A 22,490-nucleotide genomic window follows, 5' to 3' on the forward strand; every position below is an offset into this window, starting at 1 on the left:
TTGTCGCTAGTTTAAGAATGGCAAACTAAAACGTTAACAGTAGGTACATGAAGGTAATGAAACTTGCCATTCAAGAGACCTAGGATGTTAATTCAATTGTTGTACAACCTGCTTAAGCATTGTAAAGCTTAACCGATTGGATTTTTGAGAATAGGATCTTGGTATGGGTGCTTAAGGATTTGCAATACTTTCCTAGTGAAAGGAGTGTATATTAAAGGAGTTGGATGGACTGCTAATCTAATAGTTTGCTTTGTGTGACCTCACTTCCATTTAGGCACCTGAATTCATGTTAAAACCAATATCCTCTTTTGCTCTGATCATTGCCCTGGTATAGGTCTCCTCTCTAACTCAAGGGAAGGAGATTTGAACAGCTATGGTGAACAACTAATTTAGCTATTTACCACAATATCTGATTAAACCAATGGTTCTCAACTTGTTCAATATCACGGCACACTTCAAAGAGACTAACAATTCCATGACACCCACTTTTTTTTTCAGCTGAATTGATTGTTCATCAATTCAGAATTTACTTGCATTTCCTTTGGTTACAGTCTTACTAGAGACTGCAGACTGCAATTTATCCATTCCTTCTTAGACTCTGTTCTAAGACTCGGAACAGTGGCTTAACTAAGAGTTCCATAAATAATCACCCTTAAAATCCATGCTAACGTAGGAACATGTCCAGACAGGTCAGTTCAGTTGTCGTTCAATAATGTGTGCCTTTTCAGTTTGCACGTGCAGTTCTTTCTCATCCCAAGAATACAATACTCTATCATACCACATGCTGAAACTGGATGTTAGGTCCTGCACATGTGCAAACAGACAGGAAAACAAATGAATTTCCAATTTTGTATGCATATGTAGTGTTGACTCTTTAGTCTGCCCTGCCGTTTATCATCATGATCATGGCTGATCATGAGCTCAACAGCCTGTTTCTGCTTTTCCCCACAATCCTTTGATACCTTTAGCATCCAGTGCTATATCCAACCCATCCTCAATCATACCATGTTTTGGCCTCTACTGTTTTGTTGGTGAATTCTGCAAGCTCAGCACTAAGTGAAGATATGTCACCATATCCTGAGACTTTGACCTCTACTTCTGGACTCCCTGTTATTAGGAATGACACATGGAGTTGAATTTAGATAAATGTGAGATGCTGCATTTCGGAAAGGCAAATCTGGGCAGGACTCAACACCTTGATGGTAAGGTCTGGGAGTTTGTTGCCGAACAAAGACACTTTTTGATAGGTTTAGTTACTTGGCGGATGGGATAGTGAAGAAGGTATGCTTGCCTTTTTTGGGTCATTGCATTGAGTGTAGGAGTTGGGAGGGCATATTGAGGCTGTGCAGGACATTGGTTAGGCCACTTTTCGAATATTGTGTGCAATCCTGGTCTCTCTGCTGTAGGAAGGATGTTGTGAAACTTGAAAACCTTCAGAAAAGATTGACAAGGATGTTGTCAGGGTTGGAGGATTTGAGCTATAGGGAGAGGCTGAATAGGCTGGGGCTATTTTTTTCCTGAATCATCAGAAGCTGAGCAGTGACCTTTTATAGAGGTTTATAAAATCATGAGGGGCATCAATAGGATAAATCCCCCTGGGTTGGGGAGTCCAGAACTAGAGGGTGTTGGTTTCAGGTGATGGAGAAAGATTTTAAAAGGGATGTAAGGGGCAAGTTTTTCATGCAGAGGGTGGTGCATGTATGGAATAAAATGAGCTGCTAGAGGAAGTGGTGGAGGCTGGTACAATTAGAACATTTAAAAAGACATCTGTATAATTTTTGAATAGGAAGGGTTTAGAGGGATCTGGGCCAAATGGTGGCAAACGGGACTCGATTAGGTTAAAATGTCTAGTTGGCATGGACGAGTCTGTTTCCGTTCTGTATTTCTCTGACTCCGACTCTAAATGCAAGAAATTAATTTACACTTTTACAATATCATCTTAGAATGCCGTAACAATTTTTATACTTTGCTGAAATCCTGCTATAACATATCTTCCATCATTTGATCTTTCCACTGTGCTTACTTTGTCTGATATCCAGTCCTGAAGAGTAAAAACATTTTTAACGAGATATTGAGGGCCAAAGCTGATATGTTTTCCTTGATCAATTTCATTCCTTCACCCCACACCACTGAGGTTCAGTCAAATGTTTGTCAAACAAACTTGTCATATTTCATCCCAATGTAAGCTTCCAACTGAGATCCTCTCATCACCTAAGACCATAAATTTCCATTTCTCTAATGGTGGCCAACTACCCCACTAAACATTAGCACATCTGAAACCTTCATGCATGTTTTTGTTAGCATAGTCAAGTCTGCATTAACTTCCGATCATCCAAAGTGAAATCTTTGGATTGGATCATTCAGAAGTTCCATGCTGTTGGTATTGCTATTGAAATGAGAATAAACCAATTGGTGGAGTAATGACAAATTGTGAAATAATCAAATGAATAATGGCTTATACTTGTGCTGAAGGGAGCCATTTTTATTTCATCCGTGTTGTTACGGTAGTGGTATATGCTCTTCTGCATTGCTTTTATAAATGTGATTCAGGTTGGGGTTTTATCAAGTGAGTCAGGCTGAAAGAGGGAAAAATCTCAGGTTGTGAAGGTATACTTAGTTGATTATGTTATTGCTGAACTGAATCAGCTAAAGGTGAATGTCTCTGAATATTGATTCATGTACCAGACTGGTAGGAGAGATGATCTAGGATACTTGAACATGGCACAGGCCTCTTTCTCACTAATGCTAGTGTAACGTGTGTGTTAGTTTATTCCTTCTGGTTTCCTGGAAGTATGTATGAAATGCAGACTACACAGATTCAGTCACTGAACCCGGTTGTGGGATGTGTCGTACAGTTGATCCCAATCCATCACACTTCGACAGTATGGGTTGCTGCCTAGTAATGGTGTTTAAAATTTGGAAGATCTCATCTGCCCTTGTCCTTGATAAATTTTATGCTCAGAAATATTTTAAGACATTTATTTGCTCAGAGCAGATGGTGTAGTTTTGGGAGAACATTATTTAATTATTCCAGCCAATGCATGAAGCAGGGAGGATCCTGACAAAACATGTGAAACTCCAAATTCTTTTGGGCCTTTTGAGTAACTTATGGTGCTAGCATGCAAAAATGTTAATTTGAAATGATTTCCAATTCATACGTGGATGTTCTCCAAACAGTGATGCATATTATTGGTATCAGCTTAGCTCTGAATTGGCTTTAATGTATGGATGTGGCAACTAAGTTGTGTTGGACATGACTGACCTTATTGCCCTCAACGTTTGTCAATTTTTAACATTTTAACCGTATGAAATACACCAAAGGTTTAAATGGCACAGTATTAATCAATAAATGTTCTTGTATAGGTACAATGTATCAAATCTGGTTACCTTGAAAAGCAATCTCCTTTTTTTTTTCCTGTTTTAATTTACCACCATCACTCGACTTTCCTTCCACAGTGGCGTCTTTGGTTAAACTGACTAGGAAGTGTCTTTGAGCTGGTCTCACTCCTGTATGAGCCAGGCTTTGGGTGAAGGAACACTGGAGCTGAAGTAGCTCCAAAGAATGTGTTGGCTTGTGTCTCAGCATTGTCATTATTTTCAAAATTGCCTTTTGCAGATTTCAAATAAGGAAAAGCATACCCTCAACACACTCTGCGAAGACAGCCTGAAATGCCAGATCAAAAATCTGGCAAGACCTGAAATATGGCACTGACTTGTCCTGAGGTTGGCAGTTTTGCACTTGATAAGTCCACTCAGCACAAAGTTAGGTCTCCTTTTGTTATTTCAAATTGATTCCAATTTCCTCTTGGGTGAGGAAAAACTATTGTCATGGCAGATAAAGCAAAATTGACTTCTGTTCCAATGTTGTCACTAACACGAAATGGATCTTTGCTGCCAGCACAATTAGCTTTTGCTAGCTGTCTCACCAGTATCTGTTTTTGTGCATGGGTATTGATTCTCATACTAATAGTGATTTCAGTGGTTTTAAGATGGGGCAAGGTTTACAGGAAAACTACATTTGCATAGATGCAAAAGTTTGAAGAGTGGTAAGCAGGCTTTTCCCTTTTTAAAAAGTGAAATTGTTTAGGCATCTACTGAAATCGGGAAGTTCTCTCATGGTAAGAAAAGAATCTTATCTCCTTCTTAGAGGTGTCATAATTGAATGAGAGTGCCAAGTTGCTATGGTGGCAAGGTTCTGTGGTATCCACTTTTTCTTTTGCTGATAAAACAGCCAGGAATCATGAATGGGATAGTTTTGTCACAACATGGAGCTCTTAAATTTGAGACCATTTTGCAAGTGATTTCCTCTGTGGTTCCCTTTCACGGTTGAGGGAAGTTTGTGTATGCTGACTTGCATCTGCAAATGTTGACTTCAGTAGATTTTAAGCAACTTAAGTGAGTATCTCCATTTTGTATCAATCTCAGTGGATTCTGCTGAGGTGGACCCCAGACACGATCCATTACCTTCACCCGAGCAATAACACATTAAAGGTCTTGGTCTTCATCTGTCACACTTTTTATGGCATTGCTGTACTGTGACTGCAAATTTCTTCAATCCTCAAGTAGTGTATTTAACAAACTCCTCTCTTCTGTGCACTACCATTGCCAACCATTGATAGTAACCTTCAGCTGCTGTTTGTTATGCTCTTTTGAAGTTTTTTCTTTTAAATCTCTACTTTTTTCTTCATGCCATTTTAATCACTTTCAAACATACTTCCAGGAAATCGGAGGGAGTAAACCCAACACACTTTTTACACTAACATTAGTGAGAAAGAAGCATGTGGCATGTTCAAATATCCTAGATCATCTCTCCTCCCAGTCTGGTACATGGATCAATATTCAAACACATTCACCACTAGCTGAATCTATTCAGCCATAACACCATCAACTTGAATAAGTGTCTTTTTCTGTCTAGTGTCCATTTTTATTACACGTTTTATAAAGTGGTTTGGACCATTGTTCATGTGGATGGGACATTAAGCACATTTTTGTATTGTTAAACCTGCACACAATTCATAAGATCAGCAACTGTTTTCCCTGAAAATACATCACATGAAATCACTGAGCTGCTAATTTTGTTTCCTCCTTCATTGCGCTCTTAAATGGTCATTGAGAACAAATCATTCTCAATCACTTAATCCTCTGAATATAACAATGTATCCAAATTACAGAATTCTAAACGAATCTGTATTTGTTTATAATTTCTGAAAGTAAAATGTCCCATTTAGCTTTCATCACTTTTGACATTTGGTTTATCACACTGCAGAGCTTCTGTCCAAATGTCAGTGGCCATTCAAGTGCAACAATCAATTTCAGAAATGTTTTAAAGTTTCTTATGATTTGTATGAACACCATTACTACAACTGAGCGTGCTTCAGGTCACTAATTGGCTGTCAGGTCCTTTAGTTCTGAGCTTATGAAAGATGATACATAACATATAGAAGGTCTTTTTTTTTGATGTGTACCTCTGGTGCCTTCCCTAAGTAGTTTCTGTCCTGGCAATGCATTGAATATTGGCAAACTGTTTGAATTTGAAAGTGCTGCAATTGTATAGCTTTTAGGTTTGAGAAGTATTGCCTTAGCTTTTCATGATTCAAAAAGAAATCCAACGTTTGGCACACCACAGAATGGTATCAATTAACTTGTATTGGGGAAAATGTTGTTCTGGCTGGGGAGGATGGGAAGGAAAATTCTACATTCAGCTTTATATTCTGTGACCAATATGAAGGCGTGTTAGGCACAGGCTATTAAATACAGCTGCAGGTATTCATTGTCTCTTTGCAGTGACTACATGAATATATTTCAATCTAATTATTGCTTTCTTAAAATCTGTGTTTAACTACAATTCTAAAATTCAAATGATTTATAAATACTGAGGATTTCAAGCTTTTTTGAGACAAATTATATCATAACCTTTTTTTTTTGCAGTGGAAGTTGATGTTTGTTCCAAATTTGAAGAAAATTAATTTTCATATTTGCACAAAAATTTCCACTTTCTGTTGACATGAAACTGGTTTTAGTTGTGATTTTCGTACCACTGTTGTCCTTTTCTCTCTATCACTCTCTCATTCTCAAACTCTCATTGTTCTATGTGATTATCAGTGACATAGAACTGTGCAGCGCAGGAGTGGGCCCTTTGGCCCATGACATTGTGCGAACATGACTCCAAATCAGACAAAGGTCAGGCAGAAAGGATTAGTTTATGTCTCTCCATTCCTTGCACATTCATGTGCATATCTAAAAGTCCCTTAAAAGCCCCTGTTGTATTCTGTTCGACAACCACCATCAAGGAACTTCATCACGATAGCACTCAGTTGAATGAAACCTAGCAAAAATGCACAACTAAGTTCATAAATGAAAACTTAAATAATGGAGGAACGTTGTGAGCTTCAGAAAGGAAAAAAGTATGGTTAGGTTTAGGAAGCTAAAAGTAGACAGGACGTGTGAGGAAGATAATGAAAGCAGGAAAGACCTTGAGCAGGGAATTAGGAGAGCATGAAAGGACCACGGAATCACCTTAGCAACTAGGGTTAAAGAAAATCCCCAAACAAACTGTGCGCACACACGATGTGGGCAAGATATAATGTGCCCTGTGTGTCTGTATTCGCCCAGGAGAAAGATGGGGGAAGACAGTGAGAATGGTGTGGAGCATACAAGCTTGATCAGAAAATTCTCTATAAAAAAAGAAGTGGTATTAGGTCTTTTGAAGAGCATTAAAGATGCATAAGTCCCCAAGGTCTGATGATTATCGTGATGGCAAGAGGCAATTGCTGGGGCCTTGACCAAGATCTTATCATCTATCACCACTGGAGGGGTTCCAGAGGACTGGTGAGTAGTTAATGTTGTTAGCCTTTTCAAGAAAGGATTAGGGATAATCCAGGAAACTGTCGCTAGGTGAGTCTCACATCGGTGGTTGGGAAGATATTGGAGAAAATTCTTAGGGATAGGATTTACGCATATTTGGTAAAGTATGACCTAGTTAGGGACAGTCGTCATAGCTTTGTGCATGGCAGGTCACATCTTAACTTGCTTAAATTGAGGTTCCTCTGTATATAGCAGGGTTGCATTTATCAGGAAGATGTAATGGTGCAGCTTTATAGGACTTTGTTTAGGCCACACTCGAGTATTGTGTTCAATTCTGGTTGCCTCATTACAGGAAGAATGTGAAGGCTTTGGAGACAGTGCATAAGAGGTTGACCAGGATGCTGTCTAGATTAGAGGGAATGAACTATAAAAGGAGAGGCTAGAAATACTCCGGTTGTTTTCTCTGGAACAGTGGATGCTAAATAGTCTAATTATGAGATAAATAGACAGGGTTGACTGCCAGAATCTCTCTCCTCTTTTTTTTTTTTCCCCCCCTCCCTAGAGTTGAAATGTCTAATACGAGGAGGCATTCAGGGTTGAGGGGGCTTGTGGGAGTTTCAAAGGAGATGTGACGAGCAAGTTTTTGTTTGTACACACAGTGGTACGAGTCTGGAACACATTGCCAGGGGATTTTCTTTAACCCTAGTTGCTAAGGTGATTTCGTGGTCCTTTCATGCTCTCCTAATTCCCTGCTTGAGGTCTTTCCTCACACTCGTCCTGTCTACTTTTAGCTTCCTAAACCTAACCATACTTTTTTCCTTTTAAACTCGCAACGTTCCTCCATTATTTAAGTTTTCATTTATGAACTTAGTTGTGCATTTTTGCTAGGTTTCATTCGACTGAGTGCTATCGTGAAGTTCCTTGATAGTTGGGAACTGGTCCTGGGGAATATCGAAGGAAATTGGAATTGTAAACAGGTTGTCAAAGACAGTTAACAGTTTAAACATATGGGAATTCCTTGTTTTCATATTTCTTCAATAGAACTATACTATCAGTTTGTTTGTTAAAACAAGTTTCCTAACATTAGGGTTTATAATTACAAATGCTATATAGTCGGTATTACCTCCTACATCTGTCTGCTTGTACACCTCTTACTCATGGCCATCCTTCGCTGGCCACCAAAAATAATTTCCTTGAGGTCTGTTAATTGTTTGTGTTCTACCTCTGTAGAGACTGCTCAAAAGTATACTGCAGTTCTCTGGTTAATTCTCTAGTTTCAGCTATTTTTAGAAGTGAAGCTTTTATTTACCCTTGATAATGTAGGTCTCCGTCCTTGCTCTGATTACTGTACTTTTCCAAGTTACTCTATTTTGTGAATGATATTATGAAGCCTTCTGTAGATTCTGCAAGCAAGCTTCAATTCTCGATAAAGCAGAGAATAAACCTGACCCATTTTCCACATTGTCTGAAATTCTTGTTTGACTCTGCTTACGGTGCGGTACCGTCTAACAATCAGTCACTTACTTTGGTTTGCAGTTCCCATAAGTTAGCCAAAGTGCAAATTGAAACTCAAAAGCTCTTCCAGCAAGCAGCCATATAAATTGAAACTTGAGAGCCTTCATAAGGTCTGTCTTAATGTGGAAATGGTACGCTGTGGGTATACTCAAACTAGTTATCAATTATTTTAGAATCTTTCTAGATAAATTTTATACTGCGTGTCTTATTCTGACACTGTTAAACACACTGGCAACTAATTTTGGTGGAAATAATTCAAAAGTTCATTACTTTAATTACCTTAGCTTCATAAAATCTTCCCAGAATTAAGTGTTACTTAATAGTAACATAAACTAGATATTTGCAGCATGAAAATCCGTGAATGAAAATGTCTGTCTGTATTAACAAATTCAAGTCGTTACACTCCCAGCACGGCATGAATAATTATGATGCATTCATAAAATTTTAGTTCACTCTTGCAGTGAAATTCACTTTAGTCTAGGGATGGTATGACCATAACTTCATTTTTATTTTTATTATACAATAATCCAGAGTGTAAGTGTGATTATTTGTCTTAAGTGAAATCCTCTCTGTAGTTAGATTCTGTTAACTACGGAGGAATCTCGATTACACGGCATTTGATTATGCAAATTTTGGATTGTCCAGACAAGATGGTCAGGTTCTGATACTTTGCTAAACTATATTAGCCAGCATTCGATTAACCGAACCAAATACTCCCCATCCGTGTCCTTCAGATAACTGAGGTTCCTCTGTATTCTGTTTCTGTACAAAATTGAGTTCCGAAGTGCTTTAACTTTTTTTTCTCAAATGCTGCCAGACCTGAGTTTTTTTTTCCTGTAATTTTTCTTTTTATTTAAGATGACTCTTTCCTAGGCTTCCAAAATCACGCTTTGCGTTCGTTGGCCTTCTCAATTGTCTCTCCATTCCAGCCACACCATGCTGTACTCTGATTTGAAGTCAGCTTCCATTTTTTGCCTGACGATGTTTAACTTGGAGCTTGGTGAGCTATAACCTGGTGTAAGGGATTAAGCAGGTTTTGTTTTGAAAACGCTTTGTTTAAGATTTGCTCTGGGAAGGCATATCTTGTGTGGCAAGCATCAAGCTGGTGACCAAATATACCATGTGTTCTCCCTTGTATTCACTATCTCGGTTAATCCCCACTTTTGTAGGGAAGTTAAGATCTCGAGGATTGAGTTAGACCCCAATGTGAATAGAAAATTCTAAAGACTTTTCCAGGATAAGTGCACAGTTAATTAAGTCCCATATTCCAAAAGCCATAACGTAAATGTAACAATTTGAAATTTCAAAATTGTTAATTTGTGACTTTCGTACTATCCAAAATATAAGCAACATGGGCTTCTCTAATGCATTCCAGAATAATTCATTTATTACCAACAAAATTTTATTTTTCAGTCAAGTAAGAAAAATAGTTAATAACTATATCACACTTAAGAATTAAAGTATATCTGAATGCGATTTATACACAGACAAGTCAGTTCTGCAGAGATATAGGTAACAAAAAGCCGAAAAAGGAACAAAGTACTTTTTATTAATTTAGAAGATAGAATGGCTTTGCTTTTTACAGTACCTTGATTTCCTGTCAATGGAATCAAATTGTTGACTGTCTCAGAATGATGAAAGATCTTTAGACTGTTTCACACATGCTTCACTGAGCACTCTTCCAGTTGACTTTACTTGGTGAGCATGAAACAAAAGAGAGACAGATCTGCTGTTGCCTGCAAGCTTCTCGATCTCTGTCTGTGAAAGGAAACTGCAACTTTGGTCTGTTGCAACATACAGCATAGAATCTAGGATTTTTCCAGTTCTTTGTCCAGCATTGAAGAATCATAAAATCCACCTCTCTCTCCGATTTATTGGACTCGTTTTCCCAGATTATTTTTCTAGTAAATGACAAATAATTCATATTTCTCTTGAAACTTTAAACTTTTTGTTTCCAAGAAATTGCATCAGAATTTATCTTCAACCCAGTAATGTCCAAACAGTTTCATGTTTCACTTTTTTTTTCATAGTCTATACACTCCTAAAAATAGTAACATTGGGGAAACATTGCACTCCGAACCCCAATATATCCTTAGAAAGTGCAGTCTGCCCTAGCATGCAAGGCTCTGGACCAAGTGCTGGGAATGGCATGAAAGATAGGTGCTTAATGTGGACACAGCTGGGCAAAAGGCACTCTTTCCATGTTGTTAAAACTTGATCACACTGACTTCAGTTGTGTTTTAACAAAATATTTCTGTCGCTTTAGCAAAATATCAACTTCACATTAACCACATGATAAGATGGAGTATACTGGGAGCCTGACACAACAATGCTGCAGTAAGCATTTTAGGTTGGCATGTAGACTTTCAATCTAAATGTGTTGGAAAAGCTGGATAGACAAAAGTAGTCTTGAAGAGGAATTTGTAGAATGTTTGTTGTTGGGATTAGATCTAATTTTGTGCAATGAAATAGGATTAATCCATGACCTCAGGGTGAAGGCATCCATTTGTAGCTGTGATCATAACAATTGAATTTTATGATCAGTTTGAGTGAGAGAAGAGATGTATTTTAAGCTAAAATGTGGGCAATTGCAAAAGCATGAAGCACAGCGAGTTGAAGTGGATTTGCAAATGGCCTGTTCCTGTCCCTGACTCTAATTTGTATGTTCCCATGTAGCTTTTCTGTTATGTAGACTGATCTCATCAGCTGTTGTGGCTTATATTTTTTGTACCTATTCGCCTACCAGGTGAGTTCTGTTCAATTCCTTGATCTACATGGACTCTAAACTGGGCAACTGACATGTATTTCATTGAGTAGAAGGCTGCTTATGTATGCTAAGTACTACTCCAACTTGGCTGTTTCAGACTAACGACAGTGTAAATGCTATGTTTTTTTGGCTGCCGACAGCGGGTGGAAATGGATGTTGTGGTCACTAAATCAGGGGAAAATTTTCAACTAATTTCTGGCATATAATTACAATCAATGTGAACAATGGTATTTGTCAAAGCACTGTTGCAGATATTTATATTTTACCTGCTCATATGTTATGTCTCTAGAGCAGGTAGGTCATGTACCTAGACCTCCTGGCCTAGAGGTAGGAACATTACCATCACACGATATAAAAGCCTGTGGAAAGTGGGTTTGGAAGGGTTAATACTGATTTGAGTGACAGTGACATCATTGTCAACCAACATTTAACAAATGCATTCTCCATGGCAACACCTCTATCCGTTCACTTGCCAACCAATGATGCACTGCTGTGTTAGTGTGTTCTTTTTCCTTGACATCGCTTTTCCTCCAGATTTGCTATGATGAATATCTTTGAGTCATCTTTTCAGAAAGTTCTGTACTATCAAACACTGACATTGAAAGAGTCTGACCTAAGATCAAGTCAGCTGAATAGTCTTTTTAATGTATTTTTTTTTTTGGGCCAAGGTCTGTTGGTTGGTAATCCAAAGACCCAGCTTATGTTCTGGGGACCCAGATTCAAATCTCAACGACATTTAAATTTAGTGAATATCTGGATTGAGAGTCTGACCTTCAATCCATTGTAGATTGTCAAAAAAAGACATCTGGTTCACGAATGTCCTTTTAGGGAAGGTAGCTACCATTCTTACCTGGTCCAGCCTATGTGTGTCTCTATACTCTGAACAATGTGGTTGACCCTTAACTGCCATTTGAGCAATTAGGAATAGGTGATAAATATTGACCTAGCCATTGGCACATTGATTCCATGAATGAATAAAAGTACGCCATATTTTTGTAATGTGTAAGTAGTTGCAGTTATGCAATACCAAATGTTTATGACTAGTGATTTTTCTACTAGGAAGGTAGCTAGCCACTTCAGCACAAGATTGTGGGTCCTGGATACATACCAGAATGTATTCTTAGTAGCAAACAACATGGTGAGCAGCGGTGGCAAGCTGAAGATTTGCTTTAGCTTTGCTGTGCAACATGCTAATCTGCAGTGGTGATTTGAAGACTTATCTACCTACTCCTCCAAAACTGTGAGCAGTGCTGTTAAGATAATGTGTACAGATCTGAGGATTTAATTAACCTCAGCAAAGAAAATCTTGTGGCCGCAATCAAAATTGCAGAATGCTTTAAATTAAGACAAGAAGCCTTTCAGAATTGGTAAGAAACGCAAAAAGAGAATAGATGAAGTTTGCAGTTCTGATCAGTGGCACAGGCTGCATCACAAGGTGGTGCTAAGAGCTGTCTGGAGTGACAGTTCAGCTGGTGGTTAGAACTGAAGTGAAATAGTCAGAATGAAGCACAGCAAGGTGGGCTAAATGGATAATGCATTTTTAAAGTTGCAGCTCAGATCAGGCATGGCTACCATAGTATGTAGATACCACAAGGTACAGCTAGAAAAAGAAGGAATAGGGCTTTGTCAGAAACTTGTCCCTGAGTTGAAATCATGGACTCACTAATTAAAAGTGAATTAGTGTTGAGTTAAAAATGTGAGCTGTTCTGATTCAATGGAAATGGTTTGCTAAAATTCCTCACAGCAGTGCAAGTTGGGGAATCTTTTGCGAAAGACATGAAAAAGTGGAATCCTTCAGGAAAACCAAGAAGCTAGCAGGAGCCATTCATTTCAGCCACACATCATGGACACGTTCCAGTTTGGTCACAATTTGATAAGAGTACTATCTTTTTTGATTGGTCTTTTTATTGTGACATGTACTGAGATACATATGAAAAGTGTGTTCTGGGCTAATCCAGGCAAATCATACTATACATAATGTTGTGAAGGTGTACATGTGTACTGTACCTTTTAAGACAGGAAGCTGAGCTTAAAAATGTGTTGCTGGAAAAGCGCAACAGGTCAGGCAGCATCCAAGGGGAAGGAGAATCGATGTTTCGGGCATAAGCGCTTCCTGAAGAAAAAAGTTTAAGAGAAAGGAGTTGTAAATAAGTTTTTAATTATCGCATTTGGATTTAAAGAATGCAATTGTTAATTTTTACTTAGTGAGATCTGGAAGAAATTTGAAATTTAACAGATTACGGTGCAAGGTGAGCTTCTGTGTCTGGTTTAAATTAGCAGAGGGATTACAGTGTGTCATAACAATAAGTACATCAGCGTTACAGAGGAGAATGTAAAATATAGTCTTACAGCTGCAAGGAAGGCGCAGAGAAAGATGAACTATAATAAATGAGGTTCATTCATAAGTCTGATACTGGGGAAGAACCTGTTCTGCAATCTGGCACATTTTTTTTCAAACTTTATTTGTTTCTTGTGCCTGATGGAAAAGGTTATAAATTGGTGGGGGTGGTCTTTGTCTATACTTCCTGCTGCCTTGGAAAAGGAGCCAACATAAACAGAGTCGATGGATGGGAGGCTGGTTTGCTTGATGGACTGAGCTGCGTTCACAACTCTGTGCTGAATTTCCATGTTAAAAATCACACAACACCAGGTTATAGTCCAACAGGCTTAATTGGAAGCACACTAGCTTTCTAATCGAAAAAGTGAGATAACAATCTGAACCTAATGGCATTGACAGAACACATGGGGCTAACACCTTCAACATATCACCCATAGCTATCACCCATTGTTACAGCTAACTTGAGAATGCAACTTTTTTAAAAAGGTTTTGTGATTTACACATGAAAGAAATGAAACTATCATGGTAGTCGAACAGATGAAAGATTCAACAGACAATAAAGGTATTTTTCAATGTATAATCTCAGTTACACCACTGTAAATTTTTGCTATAAATTCTGTGCCTTGTAATTGTGGAGGACGCAATTCTCTGATGGAGCAGCGCTCCGAAAGCTAGTGTGCTTCCAATTAAACCTGTTGGACTATAACCTGGTGTTGTGATTTCTAACTTTGTACACCCCAGTCCAACACCAGCATCTCCAAGTCCTGAATTTCCATAGCCTTCTGAGGACACAGAGGTGTTGGTATGGTTTCTTGACTGTCATGTTCAGGACAGATTGGTGGTATTTACTTTGGGGAAACTGGAAGCTCTCTACTATCTCCCACCTTGCCACCTTTGATATAGTTGAATGACTTTAAGTCCACTTACCGAAGTTGATGATCAGCTAGTTTGTTTCGCTGGCCTCTAAGAGATTGTCTTTACATCAAGCCACTGTTTTTTTTTCTTCTATCTCTTTCCTGTATTCTGTCGTCATTGTTTAAAATCTGACCAACTTTGGTGTCATCAGCAAACTTGGAGTTAGAGTTGAACAGAGTCATTCAGTGCAAATAAAAATCTACTGAACACATTAGAAAACCATGGCGGCATACTAAATGGTATTACTAGGAATATTTAGTTTCAGAGATGAGTACAACAGAATACAAAATTGGACATTCTGGTGAAAACCATTCCATTTGTTTAAAATGGCGTCTAAACATTTGAGTCAGAAGCTGAAGAGAATTTACTTCTGGTTGCAGTTTGGACTGCAGTTTATGATCTACACGAAAAATTAGGATGGAGCCAAGACTCAGCTCTCTGGAGCAAAAGAACTTCACTGGCATTTCTGGTGACTGGTATGTTAGAAACTGAACGCTTTCGTTGTAAAACAATAAGTCACTTCCAGAATGCATGTTGCACTAGGACACAGACATGAAAAGCAATAAAAACTACCCCACAGCTAAAAGAGAGAGAACAATATCCAGCTGAATTCAAGCCTAAACTGATTCCTAATCTGCATTTGATTTTTATTGAGCACATAGGTATTTTGTTTTGTGTAGCGTACTTTGGTTGTATGCCTCACTCACGACTCAGTGTGCAGTTCTTTCTGTCAATTTGTCATTATTCTGCATTGTATGGAGTTCTGTGGTTGTGATTAGAAGATCCAAATTGTGAGCAAAGTCCTGGCCTTGTGCTTAACTGTTGGTCAGAATGCTCCTATTTCTCATTATACACACCATTCTGTTTAATGAACAAATTATTTTAAGTGGAAGAACATTGTTCCACTGCTTGAAGTCTGATTTAGAGGTACCATTTGCCTGCCTTTAAAGCTTCTGATGTGTTTAGCATTGTACCATGTCGATTCTATGCTAACTATTTTCCACACAATTGCCTACAAATGCCAGTGGATGCTATCAGTATGCTATTCTTGACATTCAAGTGTTGAATATTCAAATGGATTGATGTTAACTCTCTTCAGATTTTCAGACTTTTGAAACTGGTGGTTTTTTTATAGGGCCTAGGGCCAGTACAAAAAGGAAGACCTGAAGCTTTACCCAGTGCTTCACAAACTGTTTCCAATATGACTAGGAGATAATGAGGGCTACAGATGCTGGAGACTGAGTCCAAAAGTGTGGCATTGGAAAAGGACAGCAGGTCAGGCAGCTTATGCCAATATGTCAGTTCTTCTCCTGCTCTTCTGATGCTGCATGACCTGCTGTGCTTTTCCAGTGTCACACTACTTTTGACTGTTTCCAATATGACCCCAACTTATCTTCAGTCAGGTTAATTTTCAAGTGTTATCGACAAAAACCAAAATGTTACCATGCTATTTCATGTCATTCAGTATGCAATTGTAAAAGTTTGATTTATTATATATTCTGTTCTATATTGTTACCGACCAGGCCAAACGCGCCCCCCCCCCCCTTCAGATAGATCGCAGAAGTAGGCAAGACCCTAACTTTTTACCTTTTCAAAGGCAAGTCTAAAATGCTATGCTCTGGATGTGATTTGATTGGTCATTAAATGAAACTCACTTAATTCTTACACTCAATTACAAGACAAATAAAAAGAATTGGTCTTTGGGAACTTGACTACACCCATTCATGCTGCTACTATTGTTATAACTTGAGGAAAAACAACTCAGAAGCCAGCACTCACCTTTCTGGCCCAACCAAATTACTTCCTGTTTTCTCGGTGTAGTCAGTTACTGAAAGATACTTGCCTTTCCTGTACCAAATTGGAATGCAAACATCTTTGGTCCATTCGCTGCTCAACACATTGAGGCTAAAAAGCCTTTAGGCTTACATTCACCCCCTGTTTCCCATGAAGTACACGGAGTCAAAGCTGTTTTCCCAATGATTGCTCTCTACCCTTTGTGCACACTTTTCCAGTCTGAATAGCTTTGTTTGCCACTTAGGCAATATCTTATTTAAACCTGTGATAGCAACTGGTTTTGACAGTGCTCTCTACAATGAATCCAATGTGTGAAAAATATTCAAGGTCAAAGAAAATATCTGGTCATTAAGTGCAGGGTTTTTTTCAGTGCAAAGCCTGAACAATTATAAGTTTCCAAGCAGCGGTGCAACATAGGATCTAAGAATTGTTGGACATGATAGCTGCTTAAACTGAGGGTTTCATTTGCATGTAATGCAATTTAACAATAGACTGAAGAGTTCATGGTTTTGTCTTTGTTTTCCAGGTCAGGTGAGAGTTTACAGAGCTCTGTTTGCATTTGAACCCAGAACAGTAAGTACTTCTACTGAAAACTATATTGCTGTTGGTAAATAGCCATGTGATTCCTCTATTCAAGAAATAAGGGAGACAAAAAACAGGAAACGAGAGGCCAGCTCACCTAAACGCCCATGATGGGGGAAAAGCTACAATCTATTACTGTGGAGGTTATAGTGGAGCACTTTGAAAATCTCAATAGAGTCAGCATGGTTTTGTAAAAGTGAAACTGTCTGTGACTGGTTTGTTTGAGGAATTAACAAGCAATATGGATAAAGGGGAATTATTGGATATACTGTTCTTATTCTCAAGACGCTTGACAAGGTGCTGAATCCCAAGTTGTGACCCAAAATAAGCATGCATAAGTGGCAAGATATCAACACGGGTCTAGGAATATTCGGGTCATAAATTGTGGTTGGGCATAAATGGGTCATCTTTGGGCTGGCAGGATATGACAGGTGTTGTACCACAGTGATTAATGTTTGCCCTCAATCGTTTACAACCGACTAAATGAGTTGGATGAAGGGACGATGTCTGCTTGATTTCCTGGTCATACTTTTTCTACATAAATTTGTAAGTTGCAAAGAGGACATAAGCAAAAGTTAGGTGGGTTGGCAGAAAATTTGCAAATTAACTATGATGTATGAAAAAGTGGACTTGTCCACTTGAGCAGGAATTATTGAAGGGCGTAGCATTTGAAATTAGTGGCAGAACTGAAAGGATTTGGGTGTCCTTGTGCACGCACACCACAAAAGTTAGTATGCAAGAACACTAAACGATTCGGAAAGCAAACAAAACATGATGCTGAATGGTCAGCTTCCCTTGTGGAAGTGATTTGAACGAGGTGACACACTTTAAAAGTAAAGGGTTTCCCTTTTTAAGATGAGATTAACATTTTGAAGGCTGCGAGTCTTTGGCATGATATTCTCCAGAAAACAGGGGAGGTTGCATTGTGATTACAAAAGACAGGCAGATAAATCCTTGGCTAACAAGATTAAAAATCTCTCAACACCAGGTTATAATCCAGCAAGTTTATTTGAACCGCTAGCTTCTGGAGGGCTGCTTCAAAGAGCAGCACTCCAAAAGCTAGTGATTCCAAGCTTTCAAATAAACCTGTTGGACGATAACCTGGTGTTGTGATTTGTAACTTGGTACACACCAGTCCAACACTGGCGCCTCCAAATCTTGACTAACAAGGGAGTCAGCAGTTATCAGAGGCCATAATCAGATGCTATGACTGAATGGTGAGACATGCTCCATGTACCAAATGGCCCATTTTGCTAATTTGTGAGAGAATTCTGATCCAAAATAGCTTAAATGTGAATGTTTCAGGCATTATATACTGTGTTCTGGAAAGCACATGATTGCCAGCAGCGCATTAGTTGTGACAAAGGTTGTTGTGTATTTTTTTATGTAGTCACTAATTGAGTTTTACACTTCATGCATGGCCAAATTTCGTGAAGGCTTACAGTGCAGTCGAGTAACATCCCATCCAGTCTGGAGGAGAGAAAAGTACAACTTGGGTATTCGTTGCTTAAATAATACTTGCTACATCTCTAAACCATACACTAGTTACAAAACACTTAATGAATGCTTAAAATGTGATTACATACAATTTATGTCTTATGTAAGTTTGTGTTCTTGACAGTCTCACTTAAGCATTTCAAGTTTAATTCAAAATGAAATTTGTTCTATTACTTCCTTAGCTATGTTTTTATTATAGTTTAATGGATTTTTCTGATTTGCTTTACTTTTAACTGTAATGCTTTCAGAGTAGAGTATCATGGTTTGGATCTTGAGGAGTCATAGTCATGAAGATGTACAGCATGGAAACAGACCGTTCAGTCCAACCCATCTATGCCGACCAGATATCCCAACTCAATCTAATCCCACCTGCCAGCACCCGGCCCATATCCATCCAAACCCTTCCTATTCATATACCCATCCAAATGCCTCTTAAATGTTGCAATTGAGCCAGCCTCCTCCACTTCCTCTGGCAGCTTATTCCATACATGTACCACCCTCTGTGTGAAAAAGTTGCCCCTCAGGTCTCTTTTATATCTTTCCCCACTCACCCTAAACCCAGGCCCTCTAGTTCTGGACTCCTCCACACCAGGGAAAAGACTGTCTATTTATTCTATCCATGACCGTCAACCTTGTAAACTTCTATAAGGTCACCCCTCAGCCTCTGGCACTCCAGGGAAAACAACCCCAGCCTGTTCAGCCTCTCCCTATAGCTCATCCTCCAACCTCTGCAACATCCTTAAATCTTTGAGCCCTTTCAAATTTCACAACATATTTCCAATAGGAAGGAGACCAGAAATGCATGCAATTAACAGTGGCATAACCAATGCTCTGTACAGTTGCAACATGACTTCCAAACTCCTGTACTCGATACTCTGACCGATAAAGGAAAGGATGCCAAATGCCGCCTTCACTATCCTATCTACCTGCAGCTTTAATAATTTGTTCTTGCTACTCAAGTTCCATCTTGTATTGCAGTTCTCTTGAGTACACTAGGTATACTCAACTGCAACCATCACTTAAAAATGGATTGATATTGATATCTCCAATCTAAACATTAGCTATTGTTTTTTAAAAAAAAATTTGCATGCTGGAAATCTGGCATAAAAACACATTGCCTTAAAATACTCAGGTATGAAAACACTTATCAAGAGAGAAACATTTTAACACTGAGTCTCATATGACTGGTGTCCTTTAGTTTGATCAGTTTATTTTTGACTGTAGAATGCATCATGTTCTGATGGTTTGCTTTTAGACAGTGCAGTCTTTTATTCAGTCATTTTTTAATTAAGTCATGTGATGTGTCACTGGCTGGACCAACATTTATTCCCCATCCCATGAGGTGGTGGTAGTGAACTGCCTTCTTAAACCACTGCTGTCCGTAACTCTTTGGTTCTCGTGCTTTGTTATCTTCTATAATTATTTCCAGCCCCTACACCTTTTGTTCCATGACATGTTTTCATCTCCTCTCTACTGCTCTCTAGCCTATTCCTGACTTTTCTTAATATATCTGACTGTCTCCCCTCTCCACACTTTGACGTGAAATACATTATATTTTCATCTCACTTCAGCTCTGAAGTGTGATGTTGGACTTGAAGTACTAACTGTTTCTCTCTCTGTCGGCAGACACTGTTGGGTTTTTTGGCTCTTCGTTTTTGTTATCTGTTAAAAGAAAATTTAGCTATCTCCTTTTTAATAATATTAAAGTGTTTTGTTTTTGCAACTGGTAATGGTTAAAGTGAAATTCAAACTTCTTGTTACTAGCCTGAAAGGTGACATGTCAAAATTTTGTTTTAAAATAACCTTTTCAATACTCACTAATCCTTGTCACAGCTTATCCTTTTAACTATTGAACATAATTCATAGTCCTACAGCATGAAAACAGACCCTCTTGGAGCAAGTTGTCAATGCCAACCAAATTTCCCAAACTAAACTAGTCCCATTTGCCTGCATTTGGCCCATATCCCTCTGAAACTTTTCCTATTCATGTACCTGCTCAAATGTCTTAAATGTTGAACTATACAAGCATCTACCACTTCCTCCGGCAGTTTGTTCCACATATAAACCACGCTGTGTTTGAAAATGTTGCCCCTCTGGTCCCTTTTTTTTTAAAATCTTTCTCTTCTCATATGCTCTTTAGTTTTGAACTCCCCTCTCCTTAGGGGTAAGACCTTGGCTACTAATCCTATCTACACCCCTTGTCATTTTATAAAGCTCGATTTAAGGTCATCCTTCAAACTCCAGCGCAAGAAGTCCCAGCCTTCCTTACAACTCAAACCCTTCAGTCCCAGTCATATCTTGTATATCTTTTCTGCATGCAATACCATTTAATAATGTCCTTCCTATACCAGGGTGACCAGAACTGTACACAGCACTCCCAACGTGGTCTCACTAATGTTCTGTACAGCCACAAAATGACATCCCAAGTTTTGTATTCAGTGGTCTAAGCAATGAAAATGCCAAACTTTTTTAACTACCCTGTCTACCTGTGATGCAACTGTCAGCGAGTTATGTACCTGGACCCCTTGGTCTCTAGTCTACAACACTATCCAAGGCCCTACTGTTCATTATGTAAGCCCTGTCTTTCACTGACAACCCAAAATTCAATTTTATTGCATTTTTAGTCCCTTAAAGTAGACATTGACTGACTGACTTCGCCTGGAAGCCATACAACGTGTTTCACTGCTCCGAAGGGTATAGTTCTGTTTCCTTTCCAATAGTATCTTCCACTTGAGTTTCTTGGAGATGCTTCTTTTTAACTTTTAGCTTCCAGCTGTGTTGTACGGCTACACAAAAAAGCTTTGAAAGTGAACATGGGCATGGTGAATGATAGTCAGCATTTTCTCAACTCGGATGTTGGTCAAGACTACACCTTTTAGCTTCTGACTCTCCCCTTCCCTTCCCAATGGACTGCAGGTCACCCATGGCATAAACTGAAACTCCCCTCCTTGGCAACTCCTCGATTAGTTGGGAAGCCTGTAATCATCTGATCTGAAAAGTTCTCCATTCCCCTTCTGCCCATGACAATGGGAAATGTGTTAGTCCTATGTTCAGAAAGAGCTGTGGATAACAATTTTTGTTTGCCAATGCTTTTACTTTAAAACCAAATGAACAAATCTAAGCACAATGGATTACAACGTGATACCTGTCGCGCTCTTGAGTTCGAGACCTGGGCCATTTTTATTATGGACTCGAACAGTTCTCATTGTTTCCAGATGTTAACCATTTCTATCTCCCTTTCAATAACACATTGTAACTTTCTCTTGTTTTGACATAGCAACCTAATCTTTTGGGTTCACTGTCAGACATGATTCTGTTCATTTAACCTAATGTGTAAAGTCTTAGTTTCAAATCTTGGTATTCTTAATCCAAAATAGCTGTTAAATATTATAATAATGTAAAGGAGAGGTATGAAAATGATTTTAATTCAAAATAAGTTCAACAAAAGTTTTGCTTGGCTAAGTATTTAAAGCAATGCGTCTTTAATTAGAAATAGCATCTCTGGTGAGGCCTCCTAAAGGCTCCCTTGCTAGACTGTTGTTACCAATGGGTGCTATTATATGGCAAATAATGGACATGTACCCTCCAGCTAGCTTTAGTACTATTGGAATTGTGGGCTTTTAGGACAATTCAATTTCAGACTGGTTGCAAATTTCCCAGAAAAGTTTGATTCTCAGTGTCCAAACATGTTGGATTAAGGCTAAACTCAATTTGAAATCATGGCCTGCCATTCCTGACCATGTTCATTCAAAGTGCTTTGACTCCTTGGAGCCAACTTAGTAACAAGGAGACATCCGTCGAACGTCGTCTTGTTGATTTAAAACTTGATGGTTTTGAAAATTGCGAAATGTGGTGAGGAGGTTGGCAGGATGACGCATCACTGGAAGCTAAATCAAAGTCTTTTACTTCCCCTATATCTAAAGCAACAGTGCAGAATTCAAAATTAAGTGCAATTAAAGCAAATACAGTAACGTATCATTTAGGCACAGATTCCCAAGTCAAAGTTGTTCAGCACAAAGGACGTGAGAACTGCTGATTTAACTAGGGTACTGAATTGAATTGCTTAATAACTGGTTTTGTCATGTAATGACTGCTTAAACCAAACAAATTTTTCAAATGGCTTGCAAACAAAAATGTTGAGCAATGCACTTCTCTCAAGAAGTGCATTATCCCAATTAGATTTTAAAATGTGCTGCTGCCATTGTGCTTTGAGTAGATTACTAAAAGCCGGATATGTATGTTGCTGCAAATACTTCCTGTACCAGACAGAACTGGTGC

General features: G+C 38.7%; 1 protein-coding gene across 1 annotated transcript in view; it reads left to right on the forward strand.

The window, feature by feature from the left end:
• ostf1 (osteoclast stimulating factor 1) overlaps positions 1 to 22,490 on the forward strand; it is an 85,732-nt gene that overhangs the window by 3,360 nt on the left and 59,882 nt on the right. Inside the window, exon 2 of the mRNA XM_072585104.1 lies at positions 16,660 to 16,706. Within this exon, the coding sequence (XP_072441205.1) occupies positions 16,660 to 16,706 (47 nt within the window). The remainder of the gene's footprint in view (positions 1 to 16,659; positions 16,707 to 22,490) is intronic.

The sequence above is a fragment of the Chiloscyllium punctatum genome, chromosome 2, assembly GCF_047496795.1.
Source record: "Chiloscyllium punctatum isolate Juve2018m chromosome 2, sChiPun1.3, whole genome shotgun sequence".
Lineage (NCBI taxonomy): Eukaryota > Metazoa > Chordata > Chondrichthyes > Orectolobiformes > Hemiscylliidae > Chiloscyllium > Chiloscyllium punctatum.